This window comes from Hermetia illucens, chromosome 7 (genome assembly GCF_905115235.1).
Source record: "Hermetia illucens chromosome 7, iHerIll2.2.curated.20191125, whole genome shotgun sequence".
NCBI classification, from domain to species: Eukaryota; Metazoa; Arthropoda; class Insecta; order Diptera; family Stratiomyidae; genus Hermetia; species Hermetia illucens.
This window is the reverse complement of record NC_051855.1, coordinates 15,388,266-15,415,928: the sequence shown is the minus strand read 5'-3', so window position 1 is coordinate 15,415,928 and position 27,663 is coordinate 15,388,266. Positions and strand designations below refer to the sequence as shown.

The 27,663-nt window shown below is 43.0% G+C and overlaps 1 protein-coding gene across 3 annotated transcripts; it reads left to right on the top strand.

Moving 5' to 3' along the window:
• Positions 1-4,631: 4,631 nt before the first annotated feature.
• LOC119660804 (Na(+)/H(+) exchange regulatory cofactor NHE-RF1) lies at positions 4,632-27,453 on the top strand. 3 transcript variants are annotated; one of them, XM_038069636.1, is made up of 2 exons: positions 4,632-5,329; positions 25,559-27,453. In XM_038069636.1, exon 2 carries the CDS (start codon positions 25,584-25,586, stop codon positions 26,373-26,375), a length of 792 nt encoding a protein of 263 aa, XP_037925564.1. In that variant the 5' UTR covers positions 4,632-5,329; positions 25,559-25,583; the 3' UTR covers positions 26,376-27,453. The 3 variants fall into 3 exon arrangements, with proteins under 3 accessions (XP_037925564.1, XP_037925565.1, XP_037925566.1); XM_038069637.1 differs by lacking the exon at positions 4,632-5,329 and adding an exon at positions 22,810-22,963; XM_038069638.1 differs by lacking the exon at positions 4,632-5,329 and adding an exon at positions 22,979-23,117.
• Positions 27,454-27,663: the final 210 nt, after the last annotated feature.

Below are 27,663 nucleotides of genomic sequence, written 5' to 3'. Positions count from 1 at the left end.
GCTGAATACTGAACTTTTGTCAGTGAGTGTACAGGCCGATGGCTGCCTGGTCGGGATAAGAGTTCGGAATGTGCCGTTGGCGCTACTGTAAGCCGAATTAATATATCAAAATTAAGTTTGCAGCCAGTAAATAACTCCTTTACAATATTTAAACTAGCCTACATATGCCCGCAGCAACTTACTCCTTTATCTTTAACGAATTACGAATTACAACTTCATTTTCAAACTTCAATTGACAGCTAGTGTCTGCTTTCTTGTACAAAATTTGCCCGCTCGTCGCCCACTTGGCGCTGCAGTACCGGAAGAAGTGACTTTCCCAATAGGACTGCTTCCGATAGGACCTTCTCCCTAAATTTGAAAAGAAAAAACGATGAATGTGTGGTCCCTTGTAGAAATCAGATCGAATAAAAAAAACGAAAGCTAGAAACGTAATATTCACTGTGGCGCAAACAAATTGTCATATTTCTGCTAGATGGCAATCGAGTCGGTCACCTTAGTAAAAAATATACAGTCAGCGTCAAAAGAAAGTAAACAGTTCTATGAAGCACTTTTAAACAGTCGTATCTACCCGGAATGGGGCAAAATCATAATCATGATTGTGGTTACGATTATAATCAGAAATGAGAGTGATTTTGTGATTACATGGGCGACTATTATGATTGCAATCATGCAATCATGAAATCGTAATCATTGTAATCATAATCATGGAATTTTGGGGTGTTGACTTTCCCCAATCTTATATAAAGTATCAATGATCATTTGTTGATGCTTCATTGTCACAACATCATCAACGGCGCAACAACCGGTATCCGGTCTAGGCCTGTCTTAATAAGGAACTCCAGACATCCCGGTTTGGCGCCGAGTTCCTCCAATTCGATATCCCTAAAAGCTGTCTGGCGTCCTGGTCCACGCCATCGCTCCATCTTAGGCAGGGTCTGCCTCGTCTTCTTTTTCTACCATAGATATTGCCCTTATAGACTTTCTGGGCTGGATCATCCTCATCCATACGGATTAAGTGACCCGCCCACCGTAACCTATTGAGCCGGATTTTATCCACAACCGGACGGTCATGGTATCGCTCAGAGATTTCGTCATTGTGTAGGCTACGGAATCGTCCATCATCATGTAGGGGGCCAAAAATTCTTCGGAGGATTCTTCTCTCGAACGCAGCCAAGAATTCGCAATTTTTCTTGCAAAGAACCCAAGCTTCCGAGGAATACATGAGAACTGGCAAGATCATAGTCTTGTACAGTAAGAGCTTTGACCCTATGGGGAGACGTTTCGAGCGGAACAGTCTTTGTAAGCTGAAATAGGCTCTGTTGGCTGACAACAACCGTGCGCGGATTTCATCATCGTAGCTGTTATCGGTTGTGATTTTCGACCCTAGATAGGAGAAATTGTCAACGGTCTCAAAGTTGTATTCTCCTATCCTTATTCTTCTTCGTGTTTGTGTTTGACCAGTGCGGTTTGATGTTGTTGGTTGATTCGTCTTCGGTGCTGACGTTGCCACCATATATTTTGTCTAGCCTTCATTGATGTGCAGCCCAAGATCTCGCGCCGCCTGCTCGATCTGGATGACGGCAGTTTGTACGTCTCGGGTCGGTCTTCCCATGATGTCGATATCGTCAGCATAGGCCAGGTTAAAGAGGACGCATGATAGCGCATCCCCTTGTCGTAGACCGCGGTTGATGTCGAATGGTCTTGAGAGTGATCCTGCTGCTTTTATCTGGCCTCGAACATTGGTCAGGGTCAGCCTAGTCAGTCTTATTAATTTCGTCGGGATACCAAATTCTCTCATGGCCATGTATAGTTTTACCCTGGCTATGCTATCATAGGCGGCTTTAAAGTCGATGAACAGATGGTGCAACTGTTGTCCATATTCCAACAGTTTTTCCATCGCTTGCCGCAGAGAGAAAATCTGATCTGTTGCTGATTTGCCTGGAGTGAAGCCTCTTTGGTATGGGCCAATGATGTTCTGGGCGTATGGAGCTATCCGGCGTAGCAGGATAGTGGCGAATATCTTATAGATGGTACTCAGCAACGTGATACCTCTATAATAAAGATTTCCCAGGCAAAGAGTCTCGGCAGGATGAGCATCAAGGTGTATAAGGCTTCATCCTGCTGACTTGTTGGTAAAACTTCCGCGCCTGGTGCGGTTGCTCCCTGTACTTTTCTAGTTCACAGACTTGCTGGTTCTCCCAGGCTTCCTTTTTCCGTCTATGAAGTCGCTTCTCCGCTCGACGGAGTTCGTGATAAGTCTCTGCGCGTGCCCGCGTTCTTTGAGAATACAACATTACTCCGTATGCGGCATTCTTCCGTTCCGTTGCTAGCTTACATTCATCGTCAAACCAGCCATTCCGACTCCTTTTGCGGCTGGGGCCAAGTATGTTTGTGGCCGTATCCATGATAACGTTCTTCAGGTGATTGTGAAGATCATTTGTTGATGCTTCATCTCCAGGTCCTCTGTTGACTGCGGTTATTGCGGCATCCATTTCCCTCTTATAGGTGTCGCGGAGGGTTGTGTTGTGGATGGCTTCAGTGTTCACTCTCACCTGATTGTCAGAGGGGATTCTAGGTGGTATTATTATTCGAGCTCGGAGCACCATGCCAACGAGATAGTGATCCGAGTCTATATTGGCCCCCCTATATGTTCTGACATTCATCAAAGCTGAGAAGTGGCGGCGTTCGATCAACACGTGGTCAATTGGGTTGAAAGCGGCCCCGTCTGGAGAGGCCCACGTATATTTGTGGACCGCTTTCCGCGCAAACCAGGTACTTCCAACAACCATTTCGTGCGACCCTGCTAATTGAATAATCCGCAGTAGTCCGTTATCATTTGTTTGTTCGTGTAAGCTATGTGAGCCAACGTATCGCCTGAATACGGGCTCCTTCCCTACTTGGCTGTTAAAATCCCCAAGTATGATTTTAATATCATATCTGGGACAGGCTTCGAGAGTTCGTTCTACTGCCTCGTAGAAGGTATCCTTCTCCGACTCTGCAGTCTCCTCTGTAGGGGCGTGAACGTTTATGAGGTTTATATTTCTAAACTTGCCTCGCAAGCGTAGAGTGCATTGCCGTTCGCTTATGTTTTCAAAGCCGATAACAGCAGGTTTCATTTTTTGGCTGACTAAGAAACCTACTCCGAGCACATGGTTTACTGGATGACCGCTATAATATATGGTGTAGTGACTCTTCTCCAGGAAACCGGTCCCTGTCCATCGCATCTCTTGTAACGCTGTTATATCAGCCCTATATTGGGACAGGGTATCGGCTAGCTGCTCATCAGCTTCATCTCTGTACAAGGAGCGCACGTTCCATGAGAAAATGCGCAAATCGTTGATTCGTTGTCGTTGCCGGATCCGTCGTTTTAAAATCCGTCCTGTCCGAGGTTCCTGTTGTAGCTTCGTAACAAGTTGTTTTTCGTGTAGGGTTGTCAGCTCTGCCCAACCCCCAACCTGGAGGACCAGTTGGTACAATTTGTCCCGTTTTTAGGCGCGGAAGATTCGCCTTCATCCTTCTCCGTCTGCAGCTTTTCGTTAAGAAAGAGCTTCCAGTGGTCACCACGTGGAGGTGGAGATAGGGTTTGGTAGTAGAGCTGTTGGTGTTGGTTCAGCAGGCATTTCCCAGGTTCTATGCTCCATCGTGGATACCAATCCACGTTTCGCCCTGGGACCTATACTACCCTTTGACCTGTTCGATCCCTCGTTAAATGAAGCTAGTTGCTAAAGTTTCTGCTATGCTAAGTATCTTTTAAATTGTGATGTCTATATTGATTACAAACTCATTATTCGATTCGGGAAAAGAGCCAAAGATGGGAATATCTGAAAATGTTAAGCGCTGATATCTCTGCAAATAGTCAGAATTCAGGAAAGGAAGAAACCGCGCTTATCTACTGAACTCCATGCAAGATGTGTGTACACATGCACAACTCAGACCCTGTTCCATGAACCCTTCATAACTTAGTGCGACCTGCTTATCACATTTCACCTGTAATTGTTAAATGACGGTGCTACGTTCGACGGCGGACTTCTGATAGCAGTCACCTTACTACGATATGTGTATATAGCTGCGACGAACGCGGGTGATCCAGTGCGGTTCGCTTTAGCTGATGGGGGCCAGTAATATCTCTACTGGAAGCTTTCGGAATATACTATTGCCAGCACACCACGCAGTAGCAAATGCGATCTTGATTCTAGGGTATAGCAGCCAATGAGTGGGTGGTTAAGTTGGAAATTTTTTGAGAAGTTTTGAAATGGTAAGGGGGTGGGTTGTAAGCGGGGTTGGTGAGCTTTGGAGAGATTTTTTGTTTGGAATATTTGCTTTCGTTTTCATTTTGAATGTTTAAATGAGCAAGTTACGCTTTGTATTAGAGTATCATGACCTTCACAGTTAATTGTCTGCAAGTGATAAGCCCCTGTCCTAGTCGATACATACAAATTGGATAACCCAAACTCACTCCCGAGGCAAGGACGTTAGTCTAGTCGAGAACATGTCTCTCAACGCAAATCGGAGTTCCATGAACCACACACAACTAACCCACATTCTTGACTGGTCAACTTACCCTAGGCTTGATTACTTGCCCACCGCCCCCCCGACATGTGGCTCCACCACTTTACTGCAACTCCGCGGGCAGGTAGTGAGCGAGATAGCGCTGGAGAATGTGATCGTGTGGCTGAATGCTGTCGTGCTAGCACTTGTAGTCTTGAAACGTGTGCTCTTTGGGGCTGTGATGAAGTACGGGCTGCCGAACCGAATGTATACGTAGGAGCTCAGAAATTACCTGTTGATACCGTGAAAACTTGTAAATTTCAATCAGAAGGACCGACAGACGCTTCAAGCCAGGTAACTCTTGGCTGCCGGAAGTAAGATTTTTAAGATATTTTGCATCTGACTCGGGGAAACAGTGGAAAGTATCCTCGCAAAATTCCAAGTTCAGGTGTTTTCCCATCCGTAGAACGTTTCAAAGCGCAATCATTTCGGGTTTTTCCGGTTTTATTGTGAATTTATTGAAGACAGATTTGTTCGTGGCGAAGTGGCTCGGTGTCCCAGTGGTTGCAGCGGTGTCGCCCCCCAGGACCTTTCCATAAAATATTTTGGGAAGTGTTTGTGTCTGTGAAACATTGAAAACGTGAGTTATCGAAATTCTAAACATAAAACGCAACATAGAAACCAAGAACGACGGTAGCAATCGACAGAATTAACAGCGGCACAATCACAGCAGCTGCGGACCAGGTAGCAATCATCCGAAGAACGACACAGGTTGCAGTGGAAATCGAGAAGGCGAACGCAGGCGCCGCGCGCTAGCCGCCAATTCATCACCTTTCGACAGGTAAGAGTAAGAAGAGTTAGTTTGAGACCCCGACCTGATATCGGATCAGAGGCGGAAGCTTATGCGGACCGTCTGGAATGCAGTAAGAAATCCTCGGAAATGGAATTTGAAATGTTCCAATGTTATGAATTCGAATGAGTTATTCCGGATTTAAAAAAAAAAAATGGTTTTAAGATTGAAGCCAGGCCTTGAAACGTCTGAAGTTTAATTTGAATTTGGGGATTCACCTAATTGTGTGAATTGCAGATAAGGATTCATCTCATATGCAAATTGTTCCAAGTAGCATCCTTTTTCATTATTGTTGTTCCTCATTTCATTTCCACTGAAACTATGTTTCGGTTTCATTCTTATGACAATGCGCGTTATGTAAAGGATAACCCTTAATAGCGGGACAAGTACAGGGCGAACACAAGCAACCATCACGAACCTGGGACAACGAGCTCGATAGGCTGGCGCTCAACCAATTTAATAAATAATAAATAAAATCCAAACTGAACTATGAAAAATATTCACTACACAAATTCCACCTGACATCGTCGCATTGTTTTATTTTTTTTATCAAAGTAACCGAATCCAATCAAATTAAAGACAATCGATGACATACTTCAAAGACGGCGACCGTCTTTGATAACAAAACTCATCCATTTACATTTCAAATGAGTAAAACGAAAGTTCCATCTTAAGCAAATTGCAAAGCGTTCGCGGCGCGGGCTTCTTCCTTGCTTTCTCTTATCAAAAGCGGGCGCGTGCGATTCCATTTCTCCTAATATTATTGCGAATTTGATTGTTGTATACGAAATGCACTGGAATGTAGTGAAAATTTTTCTATGTTTGGTTGAATCTTAATGGGTGGGCATCAATGGTGATTTTAATTGGGAACAGCATTACCTGGAAGCGAGGGTGGAGGTTTTTTTTCAAAAGATATTTGGGAAATGAGGAAGAATTTATGTTGAAGCAATTAGGGTAATATGTAGAGGTTGAGAAGAAAGAGATCTTCAAAGAAAAAAAAACATGTTTAGGTTGAATATGATAATATAACTGTTCAATGGAACTGACAAGATATGCGAAGAATTCAGTGGAATTCGGGGAGTAATGTTTGGAATTATAGATGTTTATCGACCGAAGTATACATAATTTTGAACCTTGATTGTCCATTCCGGCCTACAGTATCCTCGTATTAATTGTTGTTTTTTTACTACATATTTTATTTCCAATGAAAATTGGCTTAAGTTTCATTGTCACGACACTTAATGTTTATTTATTTATTTAACGGGCAATAAACAGAGTAAACCTCAATTACTATTGCCCTCAGAAGGAGGAGAAACAATAATCCTATCATCATCAACGGCGCCACAACCGGTATCCGGTGTAGGTCTGCCTTAGTAAGGAACTCCGGTTTTGCGCCGAGGTCCACCAATTCGATATTCCTAAAAGCTGTCTGGTCTCCTCACCTCCATCTCAGGTAGGGTCTGCCTCGTCTTATTTTTCTATGGTAGATATTGCTCTTATAGACTTTCCGGGCTGGATTATCCTCATTCACGCGGATTAAGTGACCCGCCCATCGCTACCTGTCGAGCCGGATTTTATCCACAATCAGACGGTCGTGATATCTCTCATAGATTTCGTCGTTATGTAGGCTACGAAATCGTCCATCTTCATGTCGGGGGCTAAAAATTCTGCGGAGGATTCTTTTCTCGAACGCGGCCAAGAGTTCGCAATTTTTTTTGATAAGCCTCAAACAACGGGACGAGCACTAAGCCGGGATTCGAACACAGGGTTGAGGATCGAAAGACTGACGCACAACTTGGTGGTGCTCGCTCATAGTGTCGTAAGGGGCTGAAAAAGCAATCACATTATATAGCGTGATACCGAAGTCTTCATTGTTTCTGGTCAAGATTACTTGGTTGGAATGAATCAGATGCCATGAGCGGGGTGATAAGGTCTGTAGTGATAGTACAAAGGAATTTCCTTTCAATGTTTTCTTACTCATATTTTCTTTGCAGTATAACTCTTTTCCGTTCCCAAAAATTCAAATATAATGAAAAGTAACATTTATCTCGAATTTCGTTGTCTATGATAACAAGATAAGTAAATATTTATCTTGTACCGAAGCGAGCGGAGACAGGGCACAAAAAAAAAATAAGAAAAACTCCTCGGATGACTTTTATATCATCGAATTTTTCTAAAGGTTACACTCTCTTTTCTTTGATTTTGATCTCCATCAAAATATCGCTATATCTTAGATATTTTTATGCAATTTTTTTCATATTTATTCAACATTCATTTTCACCATATTTTCCATTGGTACTCTTATTCTACGCCATCTGCATGTAAATTAGGGATGAATGTGTATATGTGATCTCCATTAGAGACCAAGTGTGAAATAATACAGAAAATAATAGCACCAGCATCACAATATGTGGTGGCTGGGATCGGCCCAAATATTTCGAACATATCACGAAAAAAAAAAAGTTATTGTGATATAAATGGTAAATGAAATAAAATCGACAAATATAATTTAAGTTCATGTGAATCCAATGGCGACGAATTGTACATATGTACGTGTTTTATTTAAAAATGAACAATGAAATCATCGCATTCTTTCACATATTTTTATTTAATCACAATACCCTGTATCTTAGATAAGAGATTTTGTGACTTTTTCAAGCCAGCAATGAATATTTAGTCGTGACGAGAAGCATTCCCTCATTTTATTTCAATTTTATTGTTGGTATTTAACTGTTTTTTTCACATTACGTCAACATTGTTGACTCAATAAATGTTACTGTTGTAATTACTGCAACGTGTGCTGATAAAAATAGTTTGTTATTCAGTTTTTAATAGATGAAAATTTATTGGTTTAAAAGCTGCAAACCAGATGACATTTTTCCTATGTGACGCTCGATATTTCAACCTTTTTAAGGGTTTCTGTGAATCAAAACCTTATTAAAATCGATTCAATGTCTGCCTGCCACACCCGACTTACTTGGAGATCATGTGGTCTATGTGTCCCTTTACATGCAGCTAGAAATATTTCTGAGGTCTCCAAAGAATGGTTTATTCAGTGTCCCTAGGTCGACTTTAGTTAGAGGTGGGAGTTCGCAAAGGAAGCGCCTTAGGTTTTCCCCCCTTCCTCGTAGCATCGGCAATGCGAATTGTGAGGTATGCCGGGCCTAGGGGCATGGTCGCCTATGGACCAGTGTCCCGTGCAGACTGCCGTAATCTTGTATGCATTTCCACGCGTCTGGCACAGGAGCTCTCGTGATCGGGTTTTGTTATAAGCGGGCCAAATTCTCGTTGGCTTGACACAGGTGGTGAGCGTTCGCCATCTGAGGTCCGCGGCTGTTAAGTAGTGCAAGTAGATTCCATCCTTGACAGTCGCCAGTGGGACACCGACTGTGCCCGCCGAAGGACTGCCAGGGCAAAGCCTCACCTGGCTAATCTGTCAGCTCGTTCAGCCACCCAGCGTGTTTCAGCACTGGCCCACAAGCCTGGAGGATGTCGCCGCTGAGCACAAGGTCTTCATGGCCCTTTGGCTGTCAGTCAGAATGGATATGTTACGCTTGGGGCTCGGATCATGACCCAGCCATTTACAGGCTTCCAGTATCGCCAGTATTTCCGCTTGGAATATACAGGCGAAACTTGGAAGACCGTACGACTCGGATACACTATCTGTATCCGAGAAAACCTTTGGGCCGACTCCACAGCCCATCTTTGATCCATTAGTGAAGAATACTGTGTATGACCCACTTGCAACACTCCCCCGCCCCTTCTTGTACTCTGCCTTGGTTGGAAAATCCACACGGTGTGGCATAGTGCGTGAGGAATGCCCAGATTTCCAAAGAAACTTCGTCTAGGATATTACTATGGCCGTAGACCTTCGCTCTACAGCATTCGGGCTCACGTAGTCTGACGGCACTTCACGCTGCAACGTGGAGGTCTATCGGGAGGGGATGCAGGAACACATTAAGAGCATCTGCCGGGCAGGAATGCAAAGTCACGATAGCATCTGCACACGCGGTTCTTTGAATCCGTAGCACGACAAGGTCAAGATTACTCACTGAGGCGAATAAGTATCAATTAGGCTCCGTTCAATTACAGCCAGTTACCTCCGACTTTAAACTATCCAGTGGGCACTTTTCACATAACACTCTGGATTGTGGGAGTTGTTTTTCCACTTCATAGTATAGGAAGTACCTTGGTGGACGAAAGGGTGTGACGTCAACCCCCAAGAGAAATTGGTTAGTTCCCAGGGGACTATATTTCCCATCAGTCTATCATCACAGCGAACGAGCCCGACGTTGCCTCTACCGCGAGCTTGAAAGTTTATTAAATTTGTTTTCTAGACTCGAAACTTCATTCCCATATTTCACATTAAATTTCCCTTCAAGCATATTTTCTACTACGCAGCTTATTTGAGGTTTTATAGGCTTATTCTTTTCTTATTTAGCCTTACTTACTGCCATTTAGGCAATCCTTTGGTTCGATGGCGGCCAGAGTGTCTGGAAGTAATTGGCATGTCCAGTCCATGTCTTGGTCCCCTGGCTAGCCTGGTCACAAGCGTAAGGGTCTTATTTGAAACTTAAGGTGCCCCAAGGTATTCCGAGTTCGCATACTAAAGGCCATGCTCTCCATTGGCCAGGCAGCGCTTAGCGTATGTTGTACCACCTTCGCTTGGGGTCCTATTAGCACCTTCTCCAGTGCAGAGAGGATGATACCCCGGGCGGTTGTTTCGCCTCATCCCCCGCCAAATCCACTTGCTCAGACCAACAGGCAAGCAGATCCTCGTCAATCGGATGAGCCCGACCCTACATCCTCTTAGCCCATCCGAAGATGGTCATCGCGTGTGGGGACATGTCAAATTATGCAACTTTAACCTGGAGTATAATCAGACCAGGCCGTTAAGAGGGGTGTTTTTTCACAGAATATGGTCATATGGGTTATCAAATGAAAGGTATCGATTAGCACGAGAGTGTATCAAACATATAAACAGGCCTAATTTTTTTTCTTCTAAATTCCGAAGGGGTCTTATACTTTCCAGGAAGGAAGGACCGGCTGTAATTCTCTCGAAACCCTTAGTATCCAAGGCAATCATAAGCTAGAAACAAGTGCACGCATTCTGGGAGCAAAGAATTATTATTAAATTTCCGGTCAGGAAAGGAGTAAATCCGGCCGTAATTTTGACGCGATTGCAGACACAGTTCGGAGAAAATACCTTTTTAAGGACCCGAGTATTTATGTGGCATAAGAAATTCTCTGTAGAGCGGAAAAGATTGAAGTGTGCTCTCATACAAAAACTCTTCAGATACAGATACAGCAACAGATCAGATCAGATTAAGGCCGATATGACAGCATACCCAGGGGAAAACTGTACACGGCCATGAGAGAATTCGGTATCCCAACGAAATTGATAAGACTGACTAGGCTAGCCCTGACCAATGTGGTCTAAGACAAGGAGATGCCCTTAGAAACAGTGATCCGTGATGCAGATGTTTATGCAAAAGGCACCATCCTCTTCAAATTCACCCAACTACTGGCCTAAGCTGATGAAACTGACAATATGGGAAGAGTAACCCGAAATGCACAGTCTACCTTCATCCAGATTGAGCAGGTGGTGGGAGATCTTGGGCTGTACATTAATGAAGGCAAGGCAAGGCGAAACGTCTCATCTTACGGTCAAAGCTCTTACTGTACAAGACAATGATCTTGTCAGTCCTTATGTTTTCCTTGGAGACCTGGAGTCTTAGCGAGAAAATTTGCGAACTCCTGGCCGCGATCGAGAGACGAATCCAATAAGGATAGACGATTTCGTAGCCTGCATAATGACAAAATTTATGAGCAATACTATGTCCGTCTGGTTGTGGATAAAATCCGGCTCAATAGGTTGAGGTGGGCTGGTCACCTAATCCGTATTGATAAGGATGATCCAGCCCGGAAAGTCTATAAGGGCAGTGTGTCTATAGTAGAAAAAGAAGACGAGGCAGACCCTGCCTGAGATAGAGCGATGGAGTAGGCTAGAACGCCAGACAGGTTTTAGGGATGCCAAATTGGTGGACCTCGGTGCAAACCCGCGATGTCTGGATTTCCTTACTAAGGCAGGCCTAGACCGGTGCATGGTATAGCACCGTAGAACTGCCTCCTTAATGTGCAACTTATCTATTGCCTTTTTCTCCCTTTGGTCCTTGACCCTTTTTCCCCATTCTAGAGCCGTCTGTCATTTGGTTTGCAGTATGCCCCAATCAACCATTTGCTAACGCCACCATGTGTATTATATCACATGAAAATACATATCATCATCTTGTTATAAGTTTATCGGCCGCGGTATTTATTGTTTGGCATGCGAATGAGTCAATAAGTGAAGGTAACATGGTATAACATTGGCGAGGCCGTTCCAATGTCATCTGCTCGCTGATAGTGTGCTAATCGTTATTGTGATTCGGCCATATTGGGATGAACCTCTTTCTTATCTTTTATTTATAATCATATATGATGGTAATCATAGTTGATCTTATCACTGGTCCCGTTGAAATAGTCATGCCATTGACACGTTTAGTATAGGCCTTAAATGATAGTAACAAAAACAACAACATTCAATCATGGTATTTGCTGTTTAGTTAGCTCGGATTCACTGCAAAGAATGGCTGACTAATAGATAGATATTAAAAACCGGATTTAAGATGCCGATGCCGGGTATACGGTAAGGTATTTGTGTTTTATCTTACAGAGTGTGTGATTATTCTCAGTAATACTGGTTTCCTGTCTAATTGAATTTCAATGACGTCGTTAAGCACTTGCTTATGGAATTCCACAAAAAAGTATAAAATCCCCCCGTGCTGCAATTGTGAAGAACCGGTAGTAAGAAGAATGAATCAGGAGTTGGCAGTGATTTAATTTAGTGAATGAAAATGATAAACATAATAACATCTTGTAGCCATAGCTGGTTATAAGTCTGTTTCTCAATTAAATTGCTGAAGGTCACCACAGCGTTTCGGGGGATACGGATGAGAAAAGTGCACGATTTTCGAGGGAGCCATCATCTTTGAATGTGTGAATAGATATTGAGACATTCTTTTTACACTTTGAGCCCTTAATTTTATTACAAAAGTGACCTCAATGCGACAGCTGTTATGAATGGTAGATGTCCTTTTTAAGGGTCTGGGTAAGACATAACCTTATCAAAATCGGTTCTCTGTCTGTCTTTTGGAAGGTGGGAAGCTTCAAAAGCTACAGTAGGCTCTGTCAGACGGTTATGTGGGACTCCTACCCTCCTTCCACTCTCCTCGAGGCTTTCTCGTATGGTATTACGTCGCGGGGCTTGATCAGCATTTATCCTGCACTTGCGTTCGCGCTCGTGCTCATCGCTCGTTCCTTCCTCCGGCTGACTTCCTCCTGCCTAAGCTTCCTGTGGATAGCTTCCTTATTTTTTTGACTGCAGTCCATATCTCCATCCATCTCAACATATGATTCAATTTGTCTTCCGGAGTAAAGTGCTCCTCAATTTTACCTTCTAATGCGGGGCTTTTAATTTCGAACCTCGGCCATTGAAATAACATATGTTCTGTGTCCTCTGCGAAGTCCGGGCATCTCGTCATGCCCAAATCGATATAGGTATGCTCGATAAGTTCCGTGTTCCCTCAAAACTTGCATTAGTTCGAAACCTACTTCGCCGTGGGGTTACTTGACCCATCTCTGAATATCCCATATGATCCTGTGTGCCCATCGGCCTTTCTCTGGCTCGTTCCACCTCTCCTGCCACTCGGTGATAGTTTCACTCCGCGTGGACGTTCGATCATAAAGGCGTTGCTCTTCTCTCGCCAGAATGTCAACTGGGATTATCCCAGCACCTCCCATTTTTCATCTAATTACTTAATTACTTCCTTTTCCAGTGCTTCTGCCCATATTGGGGCTGTATATAGTAAGGCGATGGCTCAGCCTTGGACCACCTATATTCGGTAACATTCTCGCCAGCTGTATTCCGGTGTTATATACCCTAGCTTTGCTGCACTCTCCACATGCAATTTGAAACTTAGCCTCTGGTCGATCATTACGTCTAAATACTTGAGCGCAGGCTGAGAATGTATTATCTGTGTGTTCTGCGAGCGATGGGTCTGCATTCTCCAGTCAGGACTTAATGTCGTAAGCTGTTTCATTGGCGGCGTAAATCTCAACTTCTTCGAGGAAGCTTCCAACGACCATCAGTCCACTGTCAATGGCAAAGCCACGCCATCACTCCGTTATACATAATTATCAAGAGTGGTCCTAGGACGAACCCTTGTGGAACTCCGCATGTTGTTTGGTATGATTTAACACCTTCGTCCGAATCGCAACACAAAAACCTATCAATTGGCGGAATTGAAGGCATTTTTCACGTCAAGTGTTATCACTGCATAGCACTTGTCCCCCTCGAGGACGACTTTACCATATTGGCGTTTTCCTGTTCTTATCCGCAACCCCAAATTCCGCTGTGTAGATCGTTGTACTGTTCGCAGATAATGGCGACGTCAATTTTACTTTCAATTATCGTCTGGGAGAGCTCTCATTAGACGCGCCACGATACCTACAGAGAACGCAACTTTCGCTTTCATCGCAAGTCTTCATGTGGTGACCTACCTGACCGCATCTGTGGCATGCTGTCCTCCTGTCGGGCCCTTTGTAAGTTGCTGACTTTTGTTCATAATCCAGACACCTGTAGCACTTGCTGTGGATTATCAAACAATTTTGCTTTTCCTGCTGCTAAGGAGTTTCCTCGCATATTACCCGTGAATTTCCACCGCAGCGAGTTTTTGTTACGAGGAATTGTAGAGGTGATACCTACCCGGCATTGGTTACCTCTGAACATTCACGCCTTATGGTCTAGTGCTTCTTCGTTTTTTCGTCTTCTCTGTTATTGTCTTTTGATTAGCGGCATAGCCAGTTGTTTCCTTTTGTCCTTCACTTTCTTTTTTGGGCCCTGGAAACTACTTTGATAAAGTCTTCTTCAGGCATGTCTTCCTCTTTCCGCTTTCTCCCCAGTTCGCTTTGCAGTGGGCTATTTGCGATCCGTTTGGCACTTGTAGTATTCTCAGTGGGAAGTGTGGCTGTGTCTGCTTTCCACACGTCTTCGGCTGCTCTCCACATTCGCCTGTAGAAGGAGATGTGGTTCTGTAGGTTCTTCAGTTCCATCAGCTCGTTTTTGGCGCTTTTGCTGACGGGCCTTTCTTCTTCGGCTCTAGCTATAACGGTCGATTGCACTTCTACTCGGTTCGTGTCCGAATCTACTTGCTCAGGTCTAGCGATTCCGATTGAGCTTTTTATTGGGACAATACACTACAGGGTATTGGAATTGCCATCCCCGCATCGTCAGTCGCGCCACTTGGTAAGGCTTCCTACAGGCCTTCTTAACCCTCAGTTCTATGTTAAATCTCCTAATTAGCTTTGGGTCCAGGATTACACCCAGATACGTTACATTATAAGAAAGAACCAAACTTTGTTCATTCAGCCGTGGTAGATGGAATTCAGGTATCCTTGTCTGGGCGTTGAATAGAATCAGTTGCGTTTTGGTTGGGTTTATGCTGAGTCCGCATCTTGCGGCTCACAGGCACACCTTTCGCAACGCTCCTTCCACGATGGAGTATCCCTGATACTAATACCATCAAGTCGTCGGCATACGCCACCACCTTCACCCCGCTGCTGCCCAATGTACGTAAAATTTTGTCCATTACTATTGACCAGAGCACCGGTGACATGACGCCACCCTGGAGCGTGTCTCTGTTCACAGCTCTGGTCAAGTGAATGCCTCTCAGATCCGACTGGATTATCCTGGTACTCAGCATGGATATGATCCAGTGCGTGAGATATCCCTCCAATCCAATACCGGTCAAGGCTTCCTTGATGGCGTTGGTACTAACGTTGTTAAAAGCTCCCTCTATGTCCAAGAAGGCAGCTAGGGTATACTGCTTGTACTGCAGCGACCGCTCAACCGTGCCAATTACCTCGTGGAAGGCGGTTTCAGTGGATTTTCCATTGAGGTAGGCATGCTGGAACTTAGAAAAAGGTTTTCTCTCCATAATCGTCCTTAAGTGAATGTCCCGGACACGCTCTAGGGTCTTTAGCACGAAAGAGGTCAAGCTGATTGGTCGAAAGTCCTTCGCGGACTCATGACCGCGCCTTCCCGCTTTCGGTATGAAAACCTCGGCCTCCAGGACTGCGGTACGTATCCTAAAGAGATGGAGCTCCGGTAAATCTCAACAAGCCACGGCACAACCCTTTCTTACTGCTTCTGTAGCATGACTGGCATTATGCCATCTGGGCCTGGAGATTTGTATGCGGAGAAGCTGTTCATAGCCCAGCCGATCTTATTTTTGGTAATTACCGATTTGATAGTCTCGCACATCTGGGGTGGCCACAAACCCTCCAAGCAAGGTTCTGACTCACAGTCCTCCTCACTGACGAGAAAGTGCTATTCAGACTGAAGCTATCTATCCCCCCTTTCACCACTGAGCTTGGGACCGGTTACGGCGGAGATTTACTATTATATTATGATTTGAGTGGCGGGTTCTATTGAGATATTTCGGTGTTCCCGTCTAGTTATATAAGTACCCTTCGTTTTTTTCACCGAATGTTGCTATATGGGGCGTAAAATGACACGCCTCGATTAGTACTTTGCGAAGAAGATATTAGTTTTGACACTGGTTGTAAAGGTTCTCAGAAACTACTCTCCAGAAAAATATAGTAGTCCAAGCACATGCTATCTAGGCCTTCAAATACCTTCAGATACCTGCCCCAATAACAAATTTGTAATATAGGTTTTGATATGAAGCATCAAACTGAGAAGTTTGGTGGAAATCCTACTAATCCTACTTAAGTTCAACAAAATCTTTCGTACCTGAAGCGTCGAACTTTCGAAGTCTACCTTAGTAAGGAACTCTAGACATCCCGATTTTGACCCGGAGTCCACCAAATAATATAATAAATAAATAAGATACGTTTTGTCACCATTATCTGTCTGGTTTTTTTCGCTAACAATTTTATACATTTTTTTTGATTCCTTATATCTCCGCATGACAGTTATTGAGATTTATAAATGTGCGAAACGTACAAAAAATTGAAAACTCGCGACCTTGACTAACAGCAACAAAAACAGGACGTTACATAATCTTAAACTTGAAATAATTGAGCTTGGGTAGGTAGTGAATGTGGATAATCTGCGGCTCAAAGTATCTCTCGCCTCCACCTTCAGCGTTCGGTATTAATACAATAAGTACTCAATTAGTGAGTCAGTCATCGTTGCAAACTTGACACGGGCTAGCGATTACAGCCATTTAACCAATCTTCACTCATTTTATTGACAATCGTATGGAAATAAGATTCAATAAACGACAAGGTTCCACGAGGAAAAATAAGCCACCCCCACTAGCCACCAGTCTCGTCATTGCAACTAAACAAATATGTATAGAAATTGATGGTATGGTGGCACTCGTGATATCTTTAACGCTAAAAAGATATTATGACATGCTGCAGATGATGTACATGATATTTAGATAATTATAAAAGTGACAACAACAAATATACATATCCGAAGGAAAATTGTTGAAATAGTTATCAAAATTGTAATTAAAATGAAATATAACGCAAGACAGTTAGTAAATATTGCCGGAGAATAATCAGAAATGCCTGTGCAAACCGTGTTAAATGCTGGGAAGCTGTAGAGGGGGGTAGGGACAGGGAACAGGGGTTATTTATTTAGATGCGCAACTATCTGATTTCATGCTCGACTGAATTGAAATTTACCGCGGGCATCGCACGGCAGAATATTTGCACACGGAAAGCAATCATGGAAACGTAATATGGGCGCACAGTAACAAGAATATATATTTTTTAGTAATAATTATATTGGTAATTTTATATTGTCTGCACTTCCCGTTATTAATATGGGAGATTTCCGACAGTTATACTATATTGTCTGATAGCTAATTAAGCTATTCTGTTTATGATAATTAATCTGATTTCGTTCTATATTCGTTAATTTCTGTAATCATTAGACATCCTTTATTGGTAGTTCAATGCGTTGGTTCACCTCTCCATTATGCTGCCAGGTCACTCCGCCCTCAGCTGAAATCACGCGAGTTCAGCGGAAGAACCCAGGACGTGATCCCGCCAATAGTGTTACCGGAAGGCATCCCTCGACTCGGCGAAGGCTATCAGTTTCGACAGGAAGACCCATTTGGGCCCGGCCGAACATCGAGTTTGGAGGAGTGCTCCCGTCGCCCCAGGATCTTAAAGAGACCCCCATATCGTAGGTGCAGGGGTCTCCGAGGAGCGTCCACCTTAATGAGGATCTGCCAGCATGTCTCGAGATCTCTGGGGGTGTCGAACTCCGGCTTCGTATGTCGGGAAGTCGGAGTCACTTTTCCATTTTCTTCCTTTATGAACACTTACTGTGCCCTGAATTTCAATACCATCAAAAATTCCTTGGGCCGCACTCTCGATCTCTTCCTTTCCAACCTCCCCAAGTGCCACCTCACTTTATTTCCTTGCACATCCCCGTATGTCAAAACTGACGCTTACCACCCCGCGGTTGAATTCTAAGCGAAACTCCCTCGTTTAAAACCCAAAACCAAGCGTAAATCCACTAAGTTCGACTTCCGCAAAGACAATTTTGACGGAAATTATAGGACAAACGGTTTCGTCCAGGGCACACCCTTGGCGTGTTTTCCTGAAAATATAAAGGAGCGTTTTCCATCTGATGCCACTCACGGTCACGCTGCTCCCAGGGCAGAGGTGAGGCAGCGTCTGAAGAGTTGCCTCTGCCCTGGATGAAACCGCCGTGCCATGCCCCAAACGAGGGATCCGCGGACCAAAGAGACGTGGGAGTAAGTTGCTCTCCATTTGGTCCGGTCCAACAATAAGTGGTTGTGGACTTAGGATCCCTCACTCATCCTAAACAATTTAATTTTGACGGTCTGCAGTCAGCTTTAGCGTCTTTCAACTGGGTACATATATTAAGCAACTCATCGTGTGATCAAGCTCTAAACACCTTTTACAATATCCTGTCCGATCTCCTCTCCTGGTATGTCCCTTCTTCCCATACCTGCCCCGGTCGTACCCAACTTGGTTCCCAACGGAAATTCTTATTAGAATTCACTTGAAACATACACTGGGGAAGAAGTTTAGAGCTTTTAAAAATGACGCCGACCTTGCTCACTTTAAGGCTATACGCTCTAATGTGAAGTCAATGGTCAGAAAAGCGGGTAAAAGGTACTTATTGAGCGACGAAGATACCCTTGCCCGCGGTAACTTAAAACCCTTTTGGTCTCACGCTTGTAATCCCACTCAATCTCTTCCTTCTTTTATCAGTTCCGCTGACTTCACTGCCATCTCCCCATAACAATCCTGCCACCTTCTCTGCACCTACTTCTCTTCAGTGTTTTCTCCCTCGAGCCCTCCACCCTCTACACCTCTACAACTGCAGACTGCTCCGAATCTCTGGTTGAGTTCATCATTGGTAATCTTGACCCCAATGTCGGACCTGGTCCCGATATGTTTCCTAATCTCTTCCTCCTTAACTGTAGAAAACACATTTCCCTCTTCCTGAGTATAATTTACAACAAAAGTCTAGATGAATGCTACTTTCCCCGTCTCTGGAAAGAGGCCCTTATCATCCCTATCCTCAAGAGCGGAGACCCTTCTCTTGCTGTGAACTACCGCCCCATTTCTCTTCTCTCCTCTTGCTCCAAATCCTTGAAAGATATGTCAACGACTGGTTCTTCGGTGGACTGGACACTTCGGTCACCTCATTATCACGGCAGGAGGTACATGCTATTTATACTTATTTCTCCAAAGTCTTTGATACCGTTGACCACAACATTCTCCTATTTAAACTTTCATTATTAGACTTCCCTCCCTCAGTCAGTTCGAAGAGATTTGGAAGCACTGGGTCAGATCGTCACTATCAGAAGGGCAATTTTTTCTTTGTCAATAGTCGCCATACTGACATCCCATACACGGACAGACACCAAACTAAGAGCAACATAAAAGGACCCTACGCTAACGAACGGGGAAAAGGCTAAAGAAGGAGCAAGTGACGATGGTTGACGTTGACAATCTGTCTTCGGAGAGGTTTGGTTGACCTGACGACCTTGTCGGTTAAGTTACATAGGACGCTCTATCTGTCTACCTTCAGGTTCTGCTATGCTTTGTAAGGTAAGATGAGCTTGGCTAATGGTGGGTGTGTTTATGGTGGGCGGCGTTGAGATAGATAACACCTCTAACCGGAGCCAGGGTCTGGCTAAGTGTTTATTAGCGGAACACTCAATTTCAATATTGTCCATGTCTCTAAGTGTGTATGGAGACCGGCATCGGATATACATTTAAAAATTTTAGACTGAGACCCCTGAAGCAGATTCAAGTTAGATGGTTTGTCAGAGCCCCATAGTTCAATCCTATAAGTCCACACAGCCTTACGCTCCGATTTGTAGATCAACAACTTCAGAGAAGGTGGTGATTTTTTGTGAAGCATCCATAAAATATATTTGTAGAGTTCGTGGGAGCGTTGCCATCTAGTAGGCAGGTAGTTCCACAGAACTGTTTAAATCGGCGCTTATAAAGGATCAGTAGTTTGATATTCATCTGATATTCAACGACTCTTGGCTGGGCTGTCTGCTTCTGAATCCAGTGACTATTTGTTGTGGAAAGTAGCTAAAAATATTAACAAGCCAAAGTTCAGAGAGTCCTCGCTAAGAACTACCGTTCGTTATTGGGCTAAAAGTAAAGAGGACGAAGCCAAATCATTCGCAGCCCAAAATCTCGCGCCGCCTGCTCGATCTGGATGAAGGTAGACTGTAGATCCCGGATTGTTCTTCCTATAATGTCAATATCGTCAGCGTAGGCCGTTAGCTGGGTGGATTATCTGTTAGCTGCGGTTATTGCGGCATATCCATTTCCCCCTTTTAGGTGTTACGGAGGGCTGTGCTGTGGATGGCTTCAGTGTTAATTCTCACCTGATTGTCAGAGGAGATTGTAGGCGGTGTTATAATTCGAGTCCGTGGCACTATACCAACGTCTATATTGGTCCCCCTATGTATTCTGGCATTCATCATGGGGGAGAAGTGGCGGTGTTCAATCAATCAATTTGGTTGAAAGTAGTCCTGTCTGGAGAGGCACATGTATGTTTGTGGACTGTCCAGTTTCCGGTTTGTTTTGCCCATTTGAAGAGTTTTCGTACCTCTGTTCTCATTTTGGCTAGGTTCCTATGTCACTAGGGCACATCTCTTGATGACAGTTGGTCTCATATGCGTCAGTAGCGGCTTTGTTACGGTTTTCTACCACCCCGTTGAAGGTGAGCCATGTTATTACTCTTTTTATTTCGGAGTCGCCCTCAATGTCATACCCCGGCTTCCAGCGAGACTTAGATAGCCACAAGGTCTCCGGTGGGGAACTTTGAAAGACATATATATTTTAAATTACACTTAAAAATGATGAAGTTTATCTGGGTTATCTTAGTGCTGATCATTGGCTGAGTTATTGTTTGTAGCTCTCCTTCACTGTCGGAGTATCACCCTCCTCCTCCGATATGGCGTTTTCCTGCACGTCGTTGTCCATCCCAAGCCCTGGAAGATCTAGTCGTCCACCTTTTGCTCTTCACTGTGGGCAGCAGGTCTACTTTCCTGACTGATCCAGTCCTTTCCGTCTCTATGGCTTCCGGTAAGTTTTCTATCTGATGTCTCCTCCGGAGTGTCTTTCCTCGGCTTTTCCCTCCCCAGTGTGCTCGATTGCGCAGTCCACCAGTATGTGACCTGGTCGAAAATGTAGTCCGCTGAATACAAGTTTTGCAGTCCATCGCTTACACATCTTGCCTGATGACAAGGTTTTTGATAGTTTCTTGTCCCTCACGAGTGAGTATTTGCTCGGAAAATATAAGGTTTTCTGCTTCTCGAGTGAGTATTTGTTCGGGAAACGGTTTTTGCAGCATGGAAATGGTATGCCCTTGATCGCAGTATCATTGCTAATGGGGGCCTTCCTGAATCCTGCTTTCGTCCCTGACCTATCCGGGTTTTCTGCCCTCTTGGGTTCAGGTTTGGGTTTTATTGGGGGCATACCCCGCATGCGGGCTAATCTCCGCTGCTCCTCGCTTTCTTGGCTCCGATAAAGATAACTTAGGTCGGTCCTGAGCTTTCTTAAGGGCCTCTTCTGGTTTCAGGCCTTCCTTCAGATAACACAGGTACCATTTAGCATCTGCGCCACTGAGACCTGGACCTTCCTGAGGTGTGATATATTGATCTCAGAGGTGCTTTTGCTTGTCCCTGCTTTTTGAGGAGTGGTCTTTGTTGGTTGTTTTCCGTACAGTATACCAATGTTGACCGTGGATTTACTGTTTGACGTTCCAACTTTTTCCTTCTTAAGTGTAATCACCTGGGTCCCAATATTTCAGAGATCTGCCTCCGCCTGGTTGATCAGTTTGTGTGCGGTACGGGGTCCCGCTTGTTTTGCTGTAGTTTTGTTTATTTTTATTTTCTTTAAAATATAATTTTACTCATTTGATTTCCACGAATATGGGGGTTGGGCGAATCTCTCCGTGCGAAAGCCCTCCGTAGCGCGGTAAGGTCAAACTTACTGAGGCGACCATGTATCAGTGCTGCTCTGTTCGAATACAATCAGTTATCCCCGATGCATGGCACACTGGATTGGGAGAGTTATTTTTCGACTCCCCAGTCTAGATCTGTGGCGTTTTGTTAATAGTAGGGTCACCTCGTACAGGGTGTGGCTATCACCAATCTCTAACGGTCTTGATAGACGAGAGGCATGGCTCCTGGAAAACATCACATCACCCTCTGATTTGTGGACATGCACCATCTTTTGCAGTCTTTTACTAATTGTCATCTTGGGAAATTTTTGCAGGGAATATTTTCCAGTGTTACCCTTGTGTGCTGCAGGGACAACGCGTGTAAATTTAAAACATGGAATTGTTTCAAATTACCGAATACATGGCATAACGGATACAGAATAATGAAAACATTTTTGCTTTACTTTTATCATATACAATATATTAACCCTTGAAGAACACCTGCGTCATTTTGATTAATATGTTCTTTTTTTAATTGATTTTATCTTCTTTAATTACTGATTGAGTATATTTAGATTAGCTTTTCCCGCGAATTTTGAAGTTATTTATTTATATTTTCCTCTCGTTCTTTAGCGTAATTTTTAATTTAATGCCCAACAATATATTTACAGCAGGAAATTATAGACATATATTATTTGTCTTATCAACGAACGATTGTCGGTTTCTCAACGATTTCCTTTAGTCATCATTTTTTCTTATTTAGTATTATTTCGTTGAGTTTTTTTTTTATTTTATGTTTTGCAATGTTATTTTTCTTCGTGGAATTTTCACACTTTATCTTGTGTATGTTTCTGTTTTTTTTTTTTCATTTGTTACTCCCTGACTTGCTGTTGCTCTTGCTTCCTCATGAATGTGTTATTTTTTATGTAATCATTGAATAGATTTTTCTGTTGTTTAGTCAACAGTATCGCACGCTAAAAACTTTTTAAGGTCGCGTCGTTTATCGTTTTGCTGGTGCTCATTTCGAGTGGATGGTCGTGTAATTTCTTAGTGTGTTTTGAGTTGTTGTTGGAGATAAAGTTGTTGCGGATAAAGTGAGTAGTGCGATTGTGTTTTACTAGAATTGTGTTTGAATTTTGCGGGTTTATCACTAGTTTATCTTTTCGATTATCATTTTATTTATTCTTTATTGTGTATTTTTTCGTGGATTTTTGTCGACCTCCTTAGCTGGCAACTCCTCTTACAGTGGTGAGATACAGTAGACGGTGAATTCCCTTTTTTGTCTATGCCTCAACTATGAAATAACAGAATGTAGTCCTGCTAGGCAAGGGAGCATCAGTTAAGGCCCTTGTAGTCACAATCTCAGTGTTCATGTAGGCACATAGATGGGGGCGAACCTTGAATCAACCCTCAACAGGCAGGCCTTAATAACCCTCTTCTTGTTCATAATATGATTTTGATAATAGCAAGTCTTCCCTAAGAAGGAGGTATGTCCAAATATTCAAGTATTGCGGTTTGCTAAATGAGGTTCGCAATTCGGGAGTTTCTCACAAGTTTTGCTAGCAATTAGTCGGGAAGGGTCAAGAACCATTGAACCTATCGTGTACAGGTTTTATGTAAAACAAGGGGAGTTCCTCATGCTCTGCATGCGAAGGGGGAATGTACAAATTTTCTTCATCAAATATAGTCATGTGGGGTATCAAATAAAAGGCTTCGGTTAGTACTTTTCGAATCTGATATTAGTTTTGACGTGAATTGTAAAGTGCGCGGCGTAAGGAGTCGAAATGTACACACTTAAAGTGATTTAGCTTTGCTGACTCACTTACCGACAGTAGCTTTGATTCCGAGTAGGCGCACTCCTCCAGAACGTCGGTGACGAGCCCTATCGGATTCTCGTTCAGTAAGGAAGAACACCACCTGACTGGGAAGAAAGTACCACAGTTCTTATATGGTAAAAGGAAGATAGTCCAACAGAATGCTCAAATTACCGTCCGATCCGATTACTTTCCAATACCATGAAGATTTTTGAACGCATTATTGATAAACGCATTCGTAAACTTGTTGAAACAACCATGAATCTAGTCGGATTTGTCAAAAACTGCGGAAGTACTGGCGCAATACACGCTGTTCGGTTACTCATGGAGAAACACCGTGAGAAGCATCACCCTCTTTACATTGCATTTCTAGATCTGGAGGAGGCGTTTGACCGTATGCCACATGAATTCATCTGGTATGCTCTATGACAACACTCAGTGCCAGAAGAACTCGTGCGCTGGGTTGTTTGCTCTACCACGAACCGAAAAGTAAAGTTCGAAGTGTGGGTGCTGTATCAAAACCTCTTCGTGTTTCTGCTGATGTTCATCAAGGAGGCGCCCCCTCACCACTTCTCTTTGTTCTTGTTATGGACACTGTCACACGGGACATCCAGCGTCCAGGGTCCTATACACTGCTTTATGTAGATGATGCTTTCCTAGCGTCTAATAGCAAAAATTATGTCGAGCAACTTGTCCAAAAATGGAATGATCGCCTCATCCAACACGGTCTCAGATTGAATTTGAATAAAACTGAGTTTTTGACGATCGATCCCCATGAAACTGGCATAATTACTGTCAATGGGAGTGTCGTACCCAGAACTGAGCGATTTAAATACCTCGGGTCAACGCTATCAGCCAATGGAGAATTGCGTTATGAAATTGCCTCATGCATTAACGCAACCTGGATGATTTGGTGTTCCACAGCTGGTGTCCTTTCTGATCGACGTATCAACAAACGTTTTAAATCTAAAATTTGCAGCAATGTAGTCCGGCCTGTCACTCTCTATGGTTCTAAGTGTTGGCCGATTAGAGACTGAACGGGGTCTTGCGGTAATGGAGACGAAATTGTTGCGTTGAACTGGTGGTGTGACAAGTTTTGATCACATTCGAAACAGGTATATCCGCGATCGATATTGAGTTGCACCGATCGAGAGAGGCGTCTTCGACAGTATGGCCACGCAATTTGCGCTAACGAGAATTCACTTGTCAAGATTGGTCTGAAGATCGAAGTCGCTCAGACCAAAAGGCCGATTGAAACAGCTGTGGCCTGATACGCTGGATGAGGATTTGGAAAGCTTGCGATTGCATCCAAATCAGGCATTTGATAGAGCCCAATGGGGAAAATCCGGCTCAATAATTTACGGTGGGTGGGTCACTTAATTCGTATGGATGAGGATGGTCCACCCCGGAAAGTCTATAAGGGCAATATCTATGGTAGAAGAAGAAGACGAGGCAGACCCTGCCTAAGATGAAGCGATGGCGTAGGTCAGGACGCTAGACAGCTTTTAGGGATATCGAATTGGTGGACCTCGGCGCAAAACAGGGATGTCTGGAGTTCCTTATTAAGGCAGGCCTAGACCGGGTACCGGTTGTTGCGCCGTTGATGATGATGAATGAGGAAACCGATCACGACGAGCCGATCCCGCTTGTGAACGGTACAAAGCTGAAAAAAAGGAGAAGATAGAGGACAATGTCTCGCATACGCATGCCAAGTTTCATTCATTCAAGTTTTTTTTGTGAAGTATAGAACATCACCCTAGCTTTCCTGGTTCTAGTTACATCCATGTTACTTAAATATAGGACCAAATTTAGGATATTCTTAAAACATTCTCAGCTTAATTGGGAATTTAACGATATTTTTTTGATTATTTTCAGCGGAATTCAACTGCCATTTGAAAATATGTCGAAAACTGAAAACGATCAAGACTCCCAGGTCATCCTCGAACAGAAGCTATCACAAGAGCATCGATTATGTCATATGGTCAAACGACCCGATTTCGATGGTTACGGCTTCAATTTGCACTCTGAGAAAGGCAAACCGGGTCAGTATATCGGCAAAGTTGACGAAAAATCCCCTGCGGAACATTCAGGTTTACGACAGGGTGATCGAATAATCGAAGTGAATGGGGTGAATATCGGTAGTGAAAGTCATAAGCAAGTGGTCCAACGGATCAAGGCAATTGAGAATGAAGTACGATTGCTAGTCATCGATCCTGAAGTTGAGGTACGTTTGAAACAACAACACCAGAAGGACCAGGAGGCCAGTCTCAAGCAAGGTTCAACAGCTCAAAACAACAATAACAATTCGAAAAATTCATCACCAACATCATCATTGAAAATGCAACAGATGAACAATAATCGAACATCGATTTCAACAGCATCATCAATGGAATCATCATCGAATGGTCAGGATACAGCCACACTAACAGCTACGCCGTCACCTTCACCGCCACCAAAACAGTCCGATTCAAGCTCTACACATAACGGCACCTCAAATACTAGTAACGGTACCACAAAAATGTCCAACTCATCAACAGAAGCCGGATCAACATCATCATCCACTTCGGGTGGACTAAATTTAAAAATGACCGCAGCTGAAATGCGGGCTAAGTTGCAGGCCCGAAAAAAATATGATCCCAAAAATGATTCAGTGGATTTACGGAAGAAATTCGATATTATCCAGAAATTATGAGAGAATCATCTATCAGGGAGTGAGTCTACCTATTCAATTCGAAAATTATCCCCAAAAACAATCAAGTGCGCATGGAAAATTGGTGAAAATAAATTTAAAAAAAAAAAAGAAATTATACAAGGACAATTTTCGCTGGACAAAAGTGGAATTAATTGGAAAATAAAAGGAAAAACGCTTGAGAAAATATTATATCTAAAAACCTAAGACAATAAATTCATTTATTGAAAATTTGTTCATCCAGAACAAACACTATTTTATGTATTTTTGTTTTTCTTTTATTTGTTTTTATTTTATATTTCGGCTGTCCAGAGTTTTCATTGCCTCCATCTTACAATCATTCCTTTTTTCTTCAATTTCCAGGGGAGTAAATATAATAAAAATGTAATCGTAAATTACCAACTGAAAAAATACCTACCTAAATATATAAATATATATAATACATATAAATACGACAAAAGAAAAAAAATATATAACTATTGAAGGAAGTTATTGCCATTATATTGTACATCGTGCCAAATTTTCAAATTTTTATTAATTTTCTGAAAATTCACCAGAGAACAGCTTCCACATTGACTTATATAGACAATACGGGATACAAATGAATCTATCTATTAAATAAAATTAAATTAAATGAAAAGCTTTCAATCGAAAACATTCACAGGAAAGATATATATACGAACATATAAATATGATTGTATCGATATGTACTTAAATGGAAAACAGTCAAATTTAACGTACTTAAGCATGAAAAAAATTGTTAAAATTATTATAAAAATGCAAATTTAATTGTAATGACATCACAAAACTACATATATCATTATGAATAGAGTATTCTAGCAAAGAAGTAGAGGCAACCTTTGTATCTGAAATCTGAAATATAAAATCTTTAAAAAAAAAAGCCTTAAACTAGATGAAAGCACAACCAGTTTAGTATCCAAGATATTCCGTTTTATTGTTTGGTTTTTGTTGTTTCGCGTTGTTAGGATCTATATTTTAGATATAGTGTGAAAATCTTCTCAGAAAATTATGCTAAAATGAATATTAGTTCTCAATAAATTCTGAAATATCTGTAAATACATTCAGTTCTTTGATAATTTCTTTTCCAAGGGTGAGAGTTTCTATTTTAGCCTTTGTCCTGTTTGGTAACGGTGACGGGTCGAGAGGGAGGAATAACCGTCGAATAGTATATAGTTTGTAAGGTAGAAAAAGCTGGGACAGACTGTAGTGCCAAAGTCTCTTTTATTGGCTCAAAATTCTCTAAAACAAAGGAAAAAAGTTTGATCATAAT